Below are 12,706 nucleotides of genomic sequence, written 5' to 3'. Positions count from 1 at the left end.
TCGCAGCTCAGCCTCACCAGCTTTCGCCGCCCCGCATTCGACGCGCCCGCCCAGTGTCGCTATTCTCGATATGGCCCCACTGGCTGTCCGGGTCTGGTATGGCTTCGCGCTGGGGCTCTCCATCTTTAGCCTCAGGAGGCGAGTTCCCTCCGACCGCCGCCATCGCCGCTCGCCCTCTTCTCAGCCCCCGCAGTGGGAGATAGGAAGCGGCCCCTCAACCGCCACTTCCGGATTCTGGTCCCGGAAACGGAAAGGGAGCCCCCTATTCCGCGGAGGGTCTCTTACGCTATTGGAAATGGACCCCCGCGGTGAGGCGTGTCCAAGGGTTAGGCGGCCTTGGACCGAGGGCGGGGTCTCTGCGACCAGTGAATAGGCAGAGTAAAACCTCCCCTTGGGAGCTTTTTTAAAAAGACAAAGGTGTTTTGTGGGATTCTAATGCCATGTTGAGTCCAGGCAAGCGGTTGTTTGGAATGTGGAGGCAGAGTTCTCCCGGGTGGACGAGGATATACTGGGGAGTGCCCAAAGGCACACAAAGGTTCCCGGTCTTCTCTGGTCCGTGGTCTGCTGGGGACCGTGGGTCCCTTACCTTGGGAGCGACGTTTTTCTTAACATGACCAAAATGCCCTTCCTTCAATGCACTACTCTTCTCGTCCCTCAAAACCCAATAGGAGAGGTCACAACCTCCAGGGCGCCACACAGGCCTGCGGGCCACTTCCCTTCCTGAAATCTAGACAAATATGTTGAAGACAAGTCAGCCCCAGGCCCTGTATATCTGTAGGTAGTTACAGCAATAACTAGTAATAGCCTTGTTTTATTGCAGGTATTTAGGCGGCAGATAACATCACCTGGCGGGGCAAGCTGAGGACCAGAAATATTCACTTTGCCCCAGCTAGTATGCAGAACTGTATTCCTGAGCTGTGACCTTAAACACCAGGCCAGAGATTCTCAAACTAGGCTTTCCACGGTTCAGGAGACCCTAAGGGAGTTCACAAAGTCAAAACTATTTTCACTGTCATTCTCTCTCGCATATGCGGTGGAATTTTCCAGGGGCTACATGACATAAGCCAAAAAAAAGCGCTTTTTGGATGTCAACTTTTTATAAACGGATCCCAAGATCAAGTTTAACAACCACAGTAGTAGTCTAGGTTTTCTCAGCCTAGGCACTGTTGGCCTTTCTCCATTGTGAGCAGCACTGTAGGATGTTCTGCTGCGTCCCTGGCCCCTACTCACTATAGATGCCAGTAGCACTCCTCAGTTGGGACAACCATGTGTCTCCAGACATTGCCAAATGTCCCCTGGGGGAAGGGCAGGATTATCTCCCATTCAGAACCACTGCACTAGGCTATCCCATCCTTCTCTGCCAGGGCTCTTGGCCCTACCTGTTGGTGGTAACTTCCATCTTTCAATTATAGTTGACATTCAATATTTTATTAGTTTCAGGTGTATGTTGGTCCCTCTGGCTCCCTGCATCTACCTATTGGCTATCCCCACATGATCATCAAACTCCCCAAATCAAGCTCATGGTTCTGGGTCTGTTCCAGTGACTTCCTTCACTTCACCACCCATTCCCACAGGAACACACCTTGCCTTTCCACGTCTCTAGGCCCGTGCACACAGGTCCCTGGTGTGTCCAGAATACCCTCTTCTCTACACAATTCCATCCCCCCCATCCAATACACAATCTCATCATTTACTTTTGTCCCGTTAACCTCTTCATGGCAGGGATTCTTTATTACTGTGATTCTAGCCCTCTGCCCACACCTGGCACAGGTGAGGGGGTCACAACTGTTGTGCAAACTGAGAAAAGGAAGCAGCCCTTTCACCTGGGGTGGTCCCCAGAGTGTCATTTTAGTTTAGCACTTGGCACATTGCTCAAGCCCAGCTGCATCTTCTCTGAATTTACCGTTTTCATTGCCCCTCTGCAGGCTCCCCCTCCCCATTTACCTGGGTAGCCTGTCCTTCCTACAATCCAACAGGCCTCCCTCCCCAGACCTGGACTGGATCTCTCCGCCTTCCAGAGGCCAACCTCTGCCCACATCAATGACCCTGCCACTTCCCAGAGCAGTTGTGTGAACTCTAACCTTTCCAGGATCATTTCACCCACGTCTCACCAGGGTTTCCATTACTTCCTAGATACCATCCTCTGTTCAGCCTGCCTTACCTGCTTCAATTCAGAGTTCCACTGTTGCATGTGCAACCCCTCAGATGCCTTTTTTAGAGTCATGACGTGTCCCTGACCCATTCCCGGTGCTCTCCTAGACAGCGGGGACCAGGTACGAATTCGCCAAGGTCCTAGTACTCACCGTGGGTCAAGTCCACCTTCACCTCTACAGGGATTTGCAATCACATTTTTCACTTCAGACTTTTTAATGTTTCATACAGCGATTATGGTGCATTCAGGAACCCAACCTCCCAAACCCCACTAGGAGGGCCCCCACCCATGCCCTCCCACCCCATTTGAAGGCCCCAGGGTTTAGAGTGGAGGAAGGGGAGGTAACCACCCATCTGGGACTGACCCCAGAGACTGTCCCTGCCCTGCCTCACCCTCCCCAGGGGTTAGGGGTTAACACCTGGGCACAACTCCCCCCCACATGCCTGCCCCTGCCTGTGTACATATACACACTATGGCTCCTCGCTGAGTTGGTCAGTTCCTGGCAGGGCCCCTACTCAACAGCACCGAGTGGGATGGGGGCAAGAGGGCTAGGCTGGGGAGACCCTGAGACGGAAGGAGGCCCCAGCTATGGAACTGCAGGAGGGAAAGAGTGGGGGCCCCCACTTGTCCATCTCCCAGAGTCTCCGGTAGTCCTCAGGTACCCCTGCAGCCTGGGATGGCAGGTGGTGGGGAGGGGGTGTGTGTAGGAAGGCGAGTGGTCGAGGCATGCTTGCCCTTAGCCAACCCCAGGATCTGGGGATGGTCAGGGTTCTGAATAGGGGCTGTGTCCCTGCCTTGGAAAGGCTGGGATCAGGGCTTCATTGCACAAAATACTTTGGGAGGGCCACGGGGGGTGGGGCCCAGCCAGTCTGTACACAGAGATATTGCATTTAAAAAATGAAAACCTCATTTAAAATAATTAAAAAAACAACAATGAATGAAACAAAAAAAGGCCCACACAACATGAGGCAGGTGGGGCAGGCAGGAAAGCAGGCAGGTGGAACCTCAAACCCAAGGCATTGCCACATCTTGTCTGAGTTGAGATCCCGAGCCTGGGCTGGCCGGACCCCTAGCTGGCCATGGGGTAGTGGTCCTGGGGGAGGGTATAATAGGGAGGGCGATAGGCCTGGCCTCAGTGTGGGAGGCTGGCACGGCCATGCTGTCCGCCGGCTACTACTAAGACAGAGAGAGAGACAGACAGACCAGGTGAAGGAGCGATGAGAGCTTTGTTAGCACCCAGCAGACAGGCCAATGGATGTTTGGACAGGCAGCAGGGAACACGTGGGCAGGCGAGCATGGATCAGGCAGGTGGGCAGGCAGCAAGCAAGGGAGGATGCAGTTGGGGGCTGCCCTGTGAGGGGTGTGGCATCCCTCCAGCTGCTGCCTGCTGGGGCCTGGGTCTGTGGCTTAGAACTCGGTGTCCACCACACGGAAAGCTGGCCTGCCTGCGGGCGAAAGCAGAGCGGATGGCTATTGTTGGTGAACAAGCAGGTAGATGGATGGGGCAGGGAAGAGGGCGAGGGCCACACCTACCTGAGTCAGGCATCGACGAAGAGCGAAGGTTGGCCTCCTTTTGTAGCTGGATCTCCTTTAGTGCAAATATGGAAGTAGCTGTGGGTGGAGACAGAAGTAGGAAATGACCCATGGGGCCATCCAGAGCCACCTCCCATGTGGCCCCACTGGGGGATTTAGAAAAAGCTGCCTTTTCTTTGAGAGGCTTGACTTTCGTCTGTGAAATAATCCCACCCAAAAACTAGCTACAATTAGGAAAAATGGAATATGGACTATTACATGGCACCAAGAAAGCATTATTTTCTTTTTTATTATTAATTTTTCAAGTGTGATAATGGTATTGCAATTATCACTTAACTCTAGGTGATTGGATGGTGTTTGGGATTTCATTTGGATTAGTCCAATGGGGAGATGTGCAAAGTGGGCCAAGTTTTTTTAGGTGTGATAATGACATTGTTATGTTTAAAAAGAGATTTAATAGACACATGCTGAAATCCTTTATAGGTGAATAATATGTCTGGGATTTGATTCAAAATAATCAGAGGGAATATAGGTTAGACCAGATTCACTATAAGTTGATAACCTGATAGAGAATGTGGGGACTCATATTATTATTTAGTCTAATACATAAACATATCTCATTAAAAACGCCCATATTAAAAAGTTTTTAAAAGTCAGATGTAAAAAGAGAACACCCCGTATGATTCCATTTCTGCAGAGTACAAGGACAGGGGAAATTTATCTAAGCTGTTAGAAGTCCATCTAGTGGTAACCCTTGGGGAGGGGCTGGGAATATCTGAAGGAACCTGGGGCACTTTGGGGAAGCTTCTCACATCCTGTTTTCTGACCGTATGCCTGTGTCACGTGTGTGTTGTGAAAATTCACTGTGCTGTATACTTATGATCTGTGCATTTCTCAGTACATACTTTACAAGGAAATGTTTACTCTAAAAAAGAGAAAGTGATACTTTATCTATTATTATGTACATTTGGAAATTTCCATGAAAGGTAGAAGGAACTGAAAACTAAGCAACTTATTTGTAATAAACACGTCACACACGTGAACAAATGTGTCCCCCCTTAGAGGTGATGTAGCAGAGCCCGACAACACCTGCTCGGCTGTCTACAGCAGTCCTGTTCCCCACAGCCCCCCACCGGCCCTCCCTTCACCAGCTCCACTCACTGTCAGGAAGTTTGTGGATCCGCTCCCCCAGACTGAGGAAGAATGGGTGTTTCATGGCGTCCTCTGCAGAGATCCGATTGCGACCTTCAAACTGAGGTGGGGGCTTAATATTGACACTTTCACAGAGTAAGCCTCTCTTCCTCCCCACCCGGAACTCCCCGTATCCCCACACCCCCAGCCCCCAAGGCTGACTCGGGAAGTGGTCTCACCTGCAGCAGCTTGGTGAGGAGATCAGCCCCATCGCTATCAAGTCTACCACAAGGACAAGGGGACCTGCTTTAAATTGAGTCTGGGTACTCTGCCCCTCACACCCCCGCACCCCCCCACTAGCCTCACCGTGGTGCATGGCTCAAAAGGGCCTCGGCACGGTACTTGGGGTAGTTGTGTGTCTTGAACTCTTCATTGGACAGGATGCCGGGCCATGTCTCCTCAGTTGGGGTTCCTGGTGGGAAGAGGCATTACCCTAAGCATCTCAGAGGGCCTCCCTGCATGTCCCCACACCTCTGAGGGCTCCTGTCTCCTCACCCAAGATGCGGAAGATGAAGTGCAGCTGCTCCTCCACTGTGGAGCCTGGGAAGAGGGGCCGGCCTGTGGCCATCTCGTAGAATATGCAGCCCACGCCCCTGGGCAGGGAGGGCACAGTGAATAAATAGGAAGGCAGTTGACTGGTTGGCCACTGTGACCAAGCCACCAACCTTCACTGCATGGCCCCTGCCACCCTGCCACGTGTCCTCACCACATGTCAATCTGGGTGGAGTAGTCTGTGGACCCGAGCAGGATGTCGGGGGGCCGGTACCACAGGGTCACCACCTCATTGGAGTAGGTCTTCGTTGGAATTGACTTGGCCCGGGCCAGACCTGGGAGGTGGAGAGAAGGGGTAGCTGGGATTGAGGTGGCCCTGAGCAGGCCGGGGGACTGAGAGTAGGTGGTCATGGGGAAGGGGGAGGCTGGGAGAGTAAGGCTGGGGGATCTCTGGGAAGGGAAGGCCGAGGGTACCAAAATCAGCCAGTTTGAGCTCTCCTCTCTCGTTGATGAGTAAGTTCTGGGGCTTGAGGTCTCGGTGTAGCACCTTCTGCCGGTGGCAGTAGGCCAGGCCACGGAGCAGCTGGAACAGGAACAGCTGGGGACCCAGGAATGGCAGGCAGAGGTCAAAGAGTATCCAGCATCCTGACTCCCAGCAGGCACTGCTCCCCCTCCCAAACACAGACACTGAGCCCAGAGCCTTGTCTCAAAAAGAGGACAGGGTCCCAACGCCCTGCAATGGCTCCCAGCTAAAGAGCCAAATGGGACGTCGTTTCTGGGAGATTTGTGGGGTGGACTGGGTGAGTGGCCCTTGTGCCCCTGCTTCCTGCCCCACACCCACTTTCACGTTGTGCATGTTGATGATGTTCCCACAGTCATCCAGGTACTGCTTCAGGTCCTTATCCTGAAGAGAGAAGTAGAGGAAAGAGGGTCATATCCTGTCTGGCCATCACCCAAGTTCCCCCGGGGACTCACTGCCACCCAACCTTACCAGGTACTCAAAGACAAGGGTGAGGGACTTCTCCGTGTGGATAATGTCATGTAGAGTGACGATGTTGGCATGTTTGAGGTCCTTAAGCAGGGACACTGCAGGAAACATGGGGGTGGGACGGGGACGGGAGAAGAGTCAGGGCCCCACCCTCAGGATAATGACAAGGACTAGACAGGGATGAGACCAGGGTTTCCTTCTTTCCCTGTGCAGTTTGGAGTGGTGACTCGCAGCCACCAGCTCTAGCCCACCTGATGCCAGGAAGGTATGTCCCCATGTTCCAGATGTGGCAACTAAGGCTCAGAGAAGAGTATGGGACAAGAACATGGGACTGCAGCCCCAGGATTATGTGACACTAGATTTTCTAAACCCATTTTTGGTTTCTGGAAAGGGGCCTTGCTCCAACCCTCAGGCCTGTAGCTTCATATGAAACCGCGTTTGCACATTCAATTTTGATGCAATTCACATCATTGCATGTGATGTTCTGACTAACTACTGTATCAAGTAAGTTGGTGAGCACTTTCAGGGATGTCCTCGGAACCAAAGCAAGAACCTTGCTTTCCAATTCTTCTGCCTCTTCTCCAAACAGGACCAGATTCCTGGTTACCTTGATTATTACCCTAGATATGTGAGTGATGGGCACTTTCTCATGAAGCCCCGAGTATCAGGAGAGAAGTACCAGAACCCCCAGTCTCACTATGGGGCGTGTGTGTGCACACCATGGGGAATGCCCAGGAAGCCTGGGGCAGATCTTCCCGCATGTCTGTACCTTCTCGGATGGCGGTGCAGGGTGCTCCCTCTTCATGTTCCAGTCTGATCTCCTTGAGTGCCACAAGGTTGTCTGTGAGCTTGCTTTTGCCTTTGTAAACGGTGGCATAGGTACCCTGGGGAATGAAGAACAGTTATAGGAGAGGAGCCTGAGGCTATAGGGAGTTCCCACTGATCCCCACCCCCATCATGGGCCTCCCGGCTGTCCCTCACCTCCCCCAGCTTGTCCAGCTTGATGTAGGTCTCCAGTTTCCCAAAGCCAATCTCCGACTGTGGAGTAAAGGGGACAGGTTGAAGCAGGCTCGGGGAAGGGTACAGGGGGGGAGAGGAGGTAGGGAAAGAGGAGGAGGAAGAGGACAGGAATAGCAGATACTCACCAAGCTGACACGGCGGAGGCGGCGGCTGAGGGGCTTGTCAAAGATGGGGCTATTGAGGGTCAGCTTCTCAAGGTAGCCCTCGGGCAGCCGGATGTCAGCTGGTAGTGAGAGGCGCTTGTTGATGTCCTAGCAGGCGAGACAGGGGAGAAACAGGAGCATGAGCTCAACCACCTCCGGTCCAACCCTCTTTTCCAGCCCCACCACCACCCAGACAGGGGGGTTACGCACCTCAGTGGAGATCTTGCGAGGAGGATGGTTGCGCATGCGCACCCTCACTGGTGACTGCACCTCATCTGAGGACGTGGCTGAAGCCTGGTCACTTTCCCCATCAGATCCCATCTTCAAGTCAGACCCCATCTTCAAGTCCTCATGTACAATCTCTGGTGGTGGCAACAGGGGGAGGGCAGGCTAGGTGGAGTCAGGAGCCCCAGGACACCCTCTTCCCAACGAATACATTCGGTATGATCATCATACCGGTGTGCATATGGCCCCCAGAGCAGCCTGGGGTCCCTTAGGGAGAGGGTGGCAAGGCCTACAGAGGTTCAGACAGGACAGGAAGGTTGAATGGGGCAGGGGGAATAGTTACCTAGTGGAACACCAGGTTCCAGGGGTGAGCTGAGACTGTGGCTAGCCTGGGGCTAGGGGCAGGCAGAGGCAGCCAAAGACCCAGGGCAGGCAGGCGCCAGGGGGCCTGAGGGTACTGGCAGAGTGTAGGAGAAGCGTAAAAGGAGGATTAGGGGAGCTGGGGCAAGGCCTGGGCAGAAAGCCAACAAAAGGGGCACAGATAGAGAGGATGGCAGGGAAGGGAAAAAATGGAGAAATGGAAATGAAAAGACGCAAGTCTAAGAGGAGTTTGGCTGGAAAGCAGCGCCTGGGAACCAGTCTAGGGGAGGAAGTGGTCAGTGGACCCACCTGGTGCAGAGCTGAGTAGTCCCCGCCCAGAGCAGGGCTCCCCTGGGGCAGCGCGGGTGGGGGCCTCTCCAAGGTCACTGCCGCCACCACCGCCACTCTCATCCAGGCCTATCTGTTCAGGGGCACTGTTGGTCTTGTCTACACTTCGGCCCCCTCGGAGTGTCATTGACAGCTGCCGTTTGATCTTCTTCATCCGATCCATGGCGACCTGAGAGGGTGAGGGGAGCGGGGCATAGATGGGAATGGGATCCATGTTAGCATCTGCCTGACCATGGGCCCCCTAAAGCCCATGACAACCTAGTGAGGCACACTGACACGAACTTCTGTCAGTGCCCACCCAACCACTGAGGGGTCCTGGAACCACTCAGGACCTCTGGAAACCTGGCATGAACAGGGACCTTTGTCAGTGCCTGCCTGCCAGCCCCTGGGGACCCTGCTCCTAAGTAGCCCACCTGAGTACCGAGTCTTGGGTGGATGGCTGAGGGCAAAGGTCCAACCGATGGAACGCAGGTTTCTAGGGAGGCAGCCCCCCTGTGGGAGCAGCAGGTATTCTTGGGTGCAGCAGCAGTGATGAACCTGGCCATGGGTGGAGAGGGGGAATTGCCCAGGACCTCAGAACAACTGACATAACCCTGGACACGCTCGTAGAAAGGCATTTTCTGCCGGCACCAACCCAACATCACCCCCAACTGCCAAGGCAGCCTGCTCTATATGGCCACAAAGACCTCTAACCTCTCCTAGCAACCATCGTCATGGTGACTAGTGGACTACGCCACTGATCTACCCAAGTGAGGGGTGTAGGGGGAGGAGGGTCTGGCCCAGACACAACCACTAATTGGAGGTGGGGGGGGGACCTCAATGAGTACAAGCTAACCTGCCGGCTGCCAGAAAGGTTCAATCAGGTTGGGATTCATAGGGTCTCACCCAGACTTTTACAAGCCAGGTCACATTTCTCCTGTACTTGAGAACGCACCACATCTCCCTTATCACACCCAATAAATGCTCCAGTCCTCAATGTGGCTCACATGGTCTGACCCCATTCACCCCTATTATCTCTCTGGCCTCACCTACCCCTCAATCACTGCTAGTTGCTGTTCTGCAACCACACCCAGCAGTCTCACCTCAGAGCCTTTGCCCTAGCTGTTCCCGGTACCTGAAATACCCTTCCCCCAGATTTCTCAAACAGTTCACTCCCTCACCCCCTTCAGGCCATTGCTCAAATATTACCTTTTTCATGGATAACCCCCAACAAATAACCCTATTTATTAAAAAAAAATATATATATATTTTTTATTTCAGAGGAAGGGAGAGGGAGAGAAACATCAATGAGAGAGAATTGCTGACTGGCTGCCTCCTGTATACCCCCTAACTGGGGATGGGACCCTGACCTCTGAGCCTATTTAAAATCTCAACCATCCTGAGCTCCCTTCACCTTGTCAATTATCCCCCAGGATTCATCACCTCCTCAGAAATGACACCATCTACTTATTAGTTTACTTTACTGTCTGTCTCCTCACAGCCGTAACTAGAGGATCAGCTCCGCCAGAGTAATTTCTGTCTGTTTAGGTCACAGCTATATCCCGAGGACCTGGAACAGTGACTGACACAGAGTAGATGCTCAAAAAGTGCTTCTGGCAGAAATTAATGAAGTCAGGGGGCCGAGGACCTAGGACCAATCTCTACCAGAGTGAGTCCCTGGGGCTCATGAGCAACCCCAGACAAGGTGGCCCAGGGACGCTGGCATCGGCAGGAAGCTGACCTACCTAGATGGGGCTGTGGAGGGAACAGGGCCACCAAGAGGCTTAGGCTGGCCTTCTTCTGCTTCCACCTGGGCTCTGGGCCAGCAAGGAGGGGGAAAGACCTGGCCCAGGAACCATATGGACTCACAGCAGGGCCTACGATGGCCCTGGGCCCAAGGGAAGTGAAGCTAGATAGGAGGTTGAAGATGAGGCTGGGCCTGGATGCGAGGAGAGAAGTGGGTCATCTGTTACCTTGAAATCAGGTGTTACTCCAGCCGTCCCCACACCCTGTCTCTGCCTGCCTGACCTCACTACCCTCAGGAGGGGTAGAGGGGCCAGCCTAGTAGAAAGACCGCAGTGAAGAGGATGAGTTCCACCCAGAGAACCCAGGATACCAACAAAATCCTGGCCCAGGAGGCTCAACACTGGACCTGAGACTGAGGCAGGTGAAGTATGGCCAGCTCCAAAGACGGTCTTGTGTCTGCATGGCACAGATCTGCAGTCCATTTGTCTGTTGTCACAGGGAATAGAGGAGCTGGGCGGGGTGGGGGTGAGGGATTATAAGTAGGGCTGGATGGACAATGAGGAGGGAGCTAGAGGAGCTATGGGTGCATGACCTCTAACTGGAAACTCCAAGGGCTGAACAGGTTCGAGTTCAGTTTTGTGGGGAGTTTAGGAAAAAGGGGTACAAAATCTTTGTACCATGCAACACCCCCAGTAGGGGGGCCCTGATGGGCCCCTGTAAGCAGAGACACTTGAAGATATTAACTTGAATGCTCTCATAATACCCGAGGACACTTACCTCCTCACACTACACCGAGCCACTGAGGACACAGGCATCACACTCTACTAAGTCCCACAGGATCATACCATCCTCATCCTGTCCGGACTCCCATAAGCACACACTGGGCCCTCAATGTCCTCCTTTTCTCAGTATATACTGAACCTTCTAGAAGGTCCCTCTGCATTTTAACTGCTATCAGCACCTGCAATTTCCCTTTATCTCTAACTGCCGCCAGCTCACAAAGCCCCAACAGAGCACAGGACCTTCAAAGTTAACGCCTACCACATTCTTGGGTCCCTCCCAGGCCCAGCTGCCTGTTAGCTTCTCCACAGCACTCACCCCGTTAACACAGTTCCCCCTACATGATTCTGACCCCTATTAACATACACTTGGGACCCTCTACAGCTGACCCACATTAGCATTCACTGGATTTTCACACCGCCCTAAATCCCATGAACACAAAGTGAACCTTGCAGACCCCTGACCTGTTTTCGTCCAAGCTCAGACCCTTGGCAGATATGACTATCATTACCACATATTCTGGTCCTCCTGCTATCCTGTCTCTGCCACCTCCCATCGGCACAAGCTAGACCTTCAGTTCACCCTGACCTCTATTAGAACATATTGGGCCTCACATAGTGCCTCCCAGTAGCATACCATGAACTCTTCCTCAGCCCTATCTTCAGGGACAAGCACAGTGTTATAACCCTGGACTGTTCCTCAGCCCTATCTCAGGGGCAAGCACACTGTTATATCCCTGAACCCTTCCCCAGCCTATCTCCAGGGGCAAACACAGTTACATAATGGCCTGACCCTCATTAATGCACACAGGTCTTGATTCAGCCGGACGCCCCCCTCCCCCACTTAGCACACATTTTAGCCATCCATGGCTCTATCCACTTTAGCACACCTAGACCTTCACATATTCCTGTTCCTTATTTCTCTTTGCTTCAAGTCCTCCACAGCTAGAAGCCTGGCTGATTCACACTTGGATCCCTTCACAGCCCTGATTATCCTCCTTGCACACTAGAAACCCTCCACAGCTCTACCCCTCATTAGCACTCCCTGGAACCTCAACACATCCCAGTCTTCCATGGACACAAGAGCATACTGTCTTTGCAATGTTCTGACTCTCATTAGCATATTCCAGATCTCATCCAGCTCTGACTCTCCCCCGACTGGCACACATTTAAGGGCCTCCAAGGCTCTAAAGCCACATTAGCAGTGCCTCTAACTTCATACATCACCCTACCTCTTCTTAGCGCACCCTAGTCTTGAATCCCCGGCCCTCATGGGCACACACTGATCTCACACCATCTTGATCCTGAATACACTGAACCTCTCACAGTGCTAACACACTTCCCTCATCCACAACTGACAGCCATTATTGGCACAGGCTCAGGTCTTCCACCCCTCTGCCCCCATAAGCATAGACTGGGCCTCATGCTACCCAGACTTTTATTACCACATGTACATACCCTCGGCAGCTATGACCCCCATTAGCGAGGCTCAACACCCTAGTTCTTCCACTACGCTGCCCTCCATGAGCACATTTTGGCACCTCACACGCTGCAGTCCTCATGGACAAATACACCGTATTAACACCGTCCTGACCCTCACCACACAGGGCCGCAAACCCTGATCCTATTAGCACACCTGGTACCTCTACCCCCTTCTCCCCGGTTAACACAGAGGGCCCTTCTACAGCTAGGACCCAATGTGCATATGTCAGCACTTCTCTGACTTCCACTCGCCTATTATACACGTTTG

At 53.1% G+C, this 12,706-nt stretch overlaps 2 protein-coding genes across 8 annotated transcripts in view; both read right to left on the bottom strand.

Moving 5' to 3' along the window:
• USP11 (ubiquitin specific peptidase 11) overlaps positions 1–236 on the bottom strand; it is a 15,160-nt gene extending 14,924 nt beyond the window's left edge. The window contains exon 1 of one of the 2 annotated variants that reach the window (XM_005871003.2): positions 18–236. In XM_005871003.2, coding sequence (XP_005871065.1) covers positions 18–163 — 146 coding nt within the window. In that variant the 5' untranslated portion in view covers positions 164–236. The remainder of the gene's footprint in view (positions 1–17) is intronic. The other variant, XM_005871004.2, reaches the window with a different exon arrangement.
• A 2,112-nt stretch (positions 237–2,348) lies between these two features.
• The window catches only part of CDK16 (cyclin-dependent kinase 16), a 10,759-nt gene continuing 401 nt past the window's right edge, over positions 2,349–12,706 (bottom strand). The window contains exons 1-16 of one of the 6 annotated variants that reach the window (XM_005871000.2): positions 8,866–9,656; positions 8,414–8,621; positions 7,730–7,881; positions 7,502–7,627; positions 7,338–7,394; positions 7,126–7,240; positions 6,360–6,454; positions 6,210–6,272; positions 5,843–5,966; positions 5,583–5,703; positions 5,372–5,469; positions 5,183–5,288; positions 5,056–5,119; positions 4,847–4,949; positions 3,686–3,763; positions 2,349–3,597 (exon numbers count right to left, since the gene is read on the bottom strand). In XM_005871000.2, the coding sequence (XP_005871062.1) occupies positions 3,560–3,597; positions 3,686–3,763; positions 4,847–4,949; positions 5,056–5,119; positions 5,183–5,288; positions 5,372–5,469; positions 5,583–5,703; positions 5,843–5,966; positions 6,210–6,272; positions 6,360–6,454; positions 7,126–7,240; positions 7,338–7,394; positions 7,502–7,627; positions 7,730–7,881; positions 8,414–8,621; positions 8,866–9,093 (1,776 nt within the window). In that variant the 5' untranslated portion in view covers positions 9,094–9,656 and the 3' untranslated portion in view covers positions 2,349–3,559. Of the gene's footprint in view, positions 3,598–3,685; positions 3,764–4,846; positions 4,950–5,055; positions 5,120–5,182; positions 5,289–5,371; positions 5,470–5,582; positions 5,704–5,842; positions 5,967–6,209; positions 6,273–6,359; positions 6,455–7,125; positions 7,241–7,337; positions 7,395–7,501; positions 7,628–7,729; positions 7,882–8,413; positions 8,622–8,865; positions 9,657–12,706 lie in introns of those variants that run through there. The other 5 variants (XM_005871001.2, XM_005871002.2, XM_005870998.2 and 2 more) reach the window with 5 other exon arrangements.

This window comes from Myotis brandtii, unplaced genomic scaffold (assembly GCF_000412655.1).
Source record: "Myotis brandtii unplaced genomic scaffold, ASM41265v1 scaffold327, whole genome shotgun sequence".
Taxonomy (NCBI): Eukaryota; Metazoa; Chordata; class Mammalia; order Chiroptera; family Vespertilionidae; genus Myotis; species Myotis brandtii.
The sequence above is the reverse complement of the archived record's forward strand: the minus strand, read 5'-3'. Positions and strand labels throughout refer to the sequence as shown.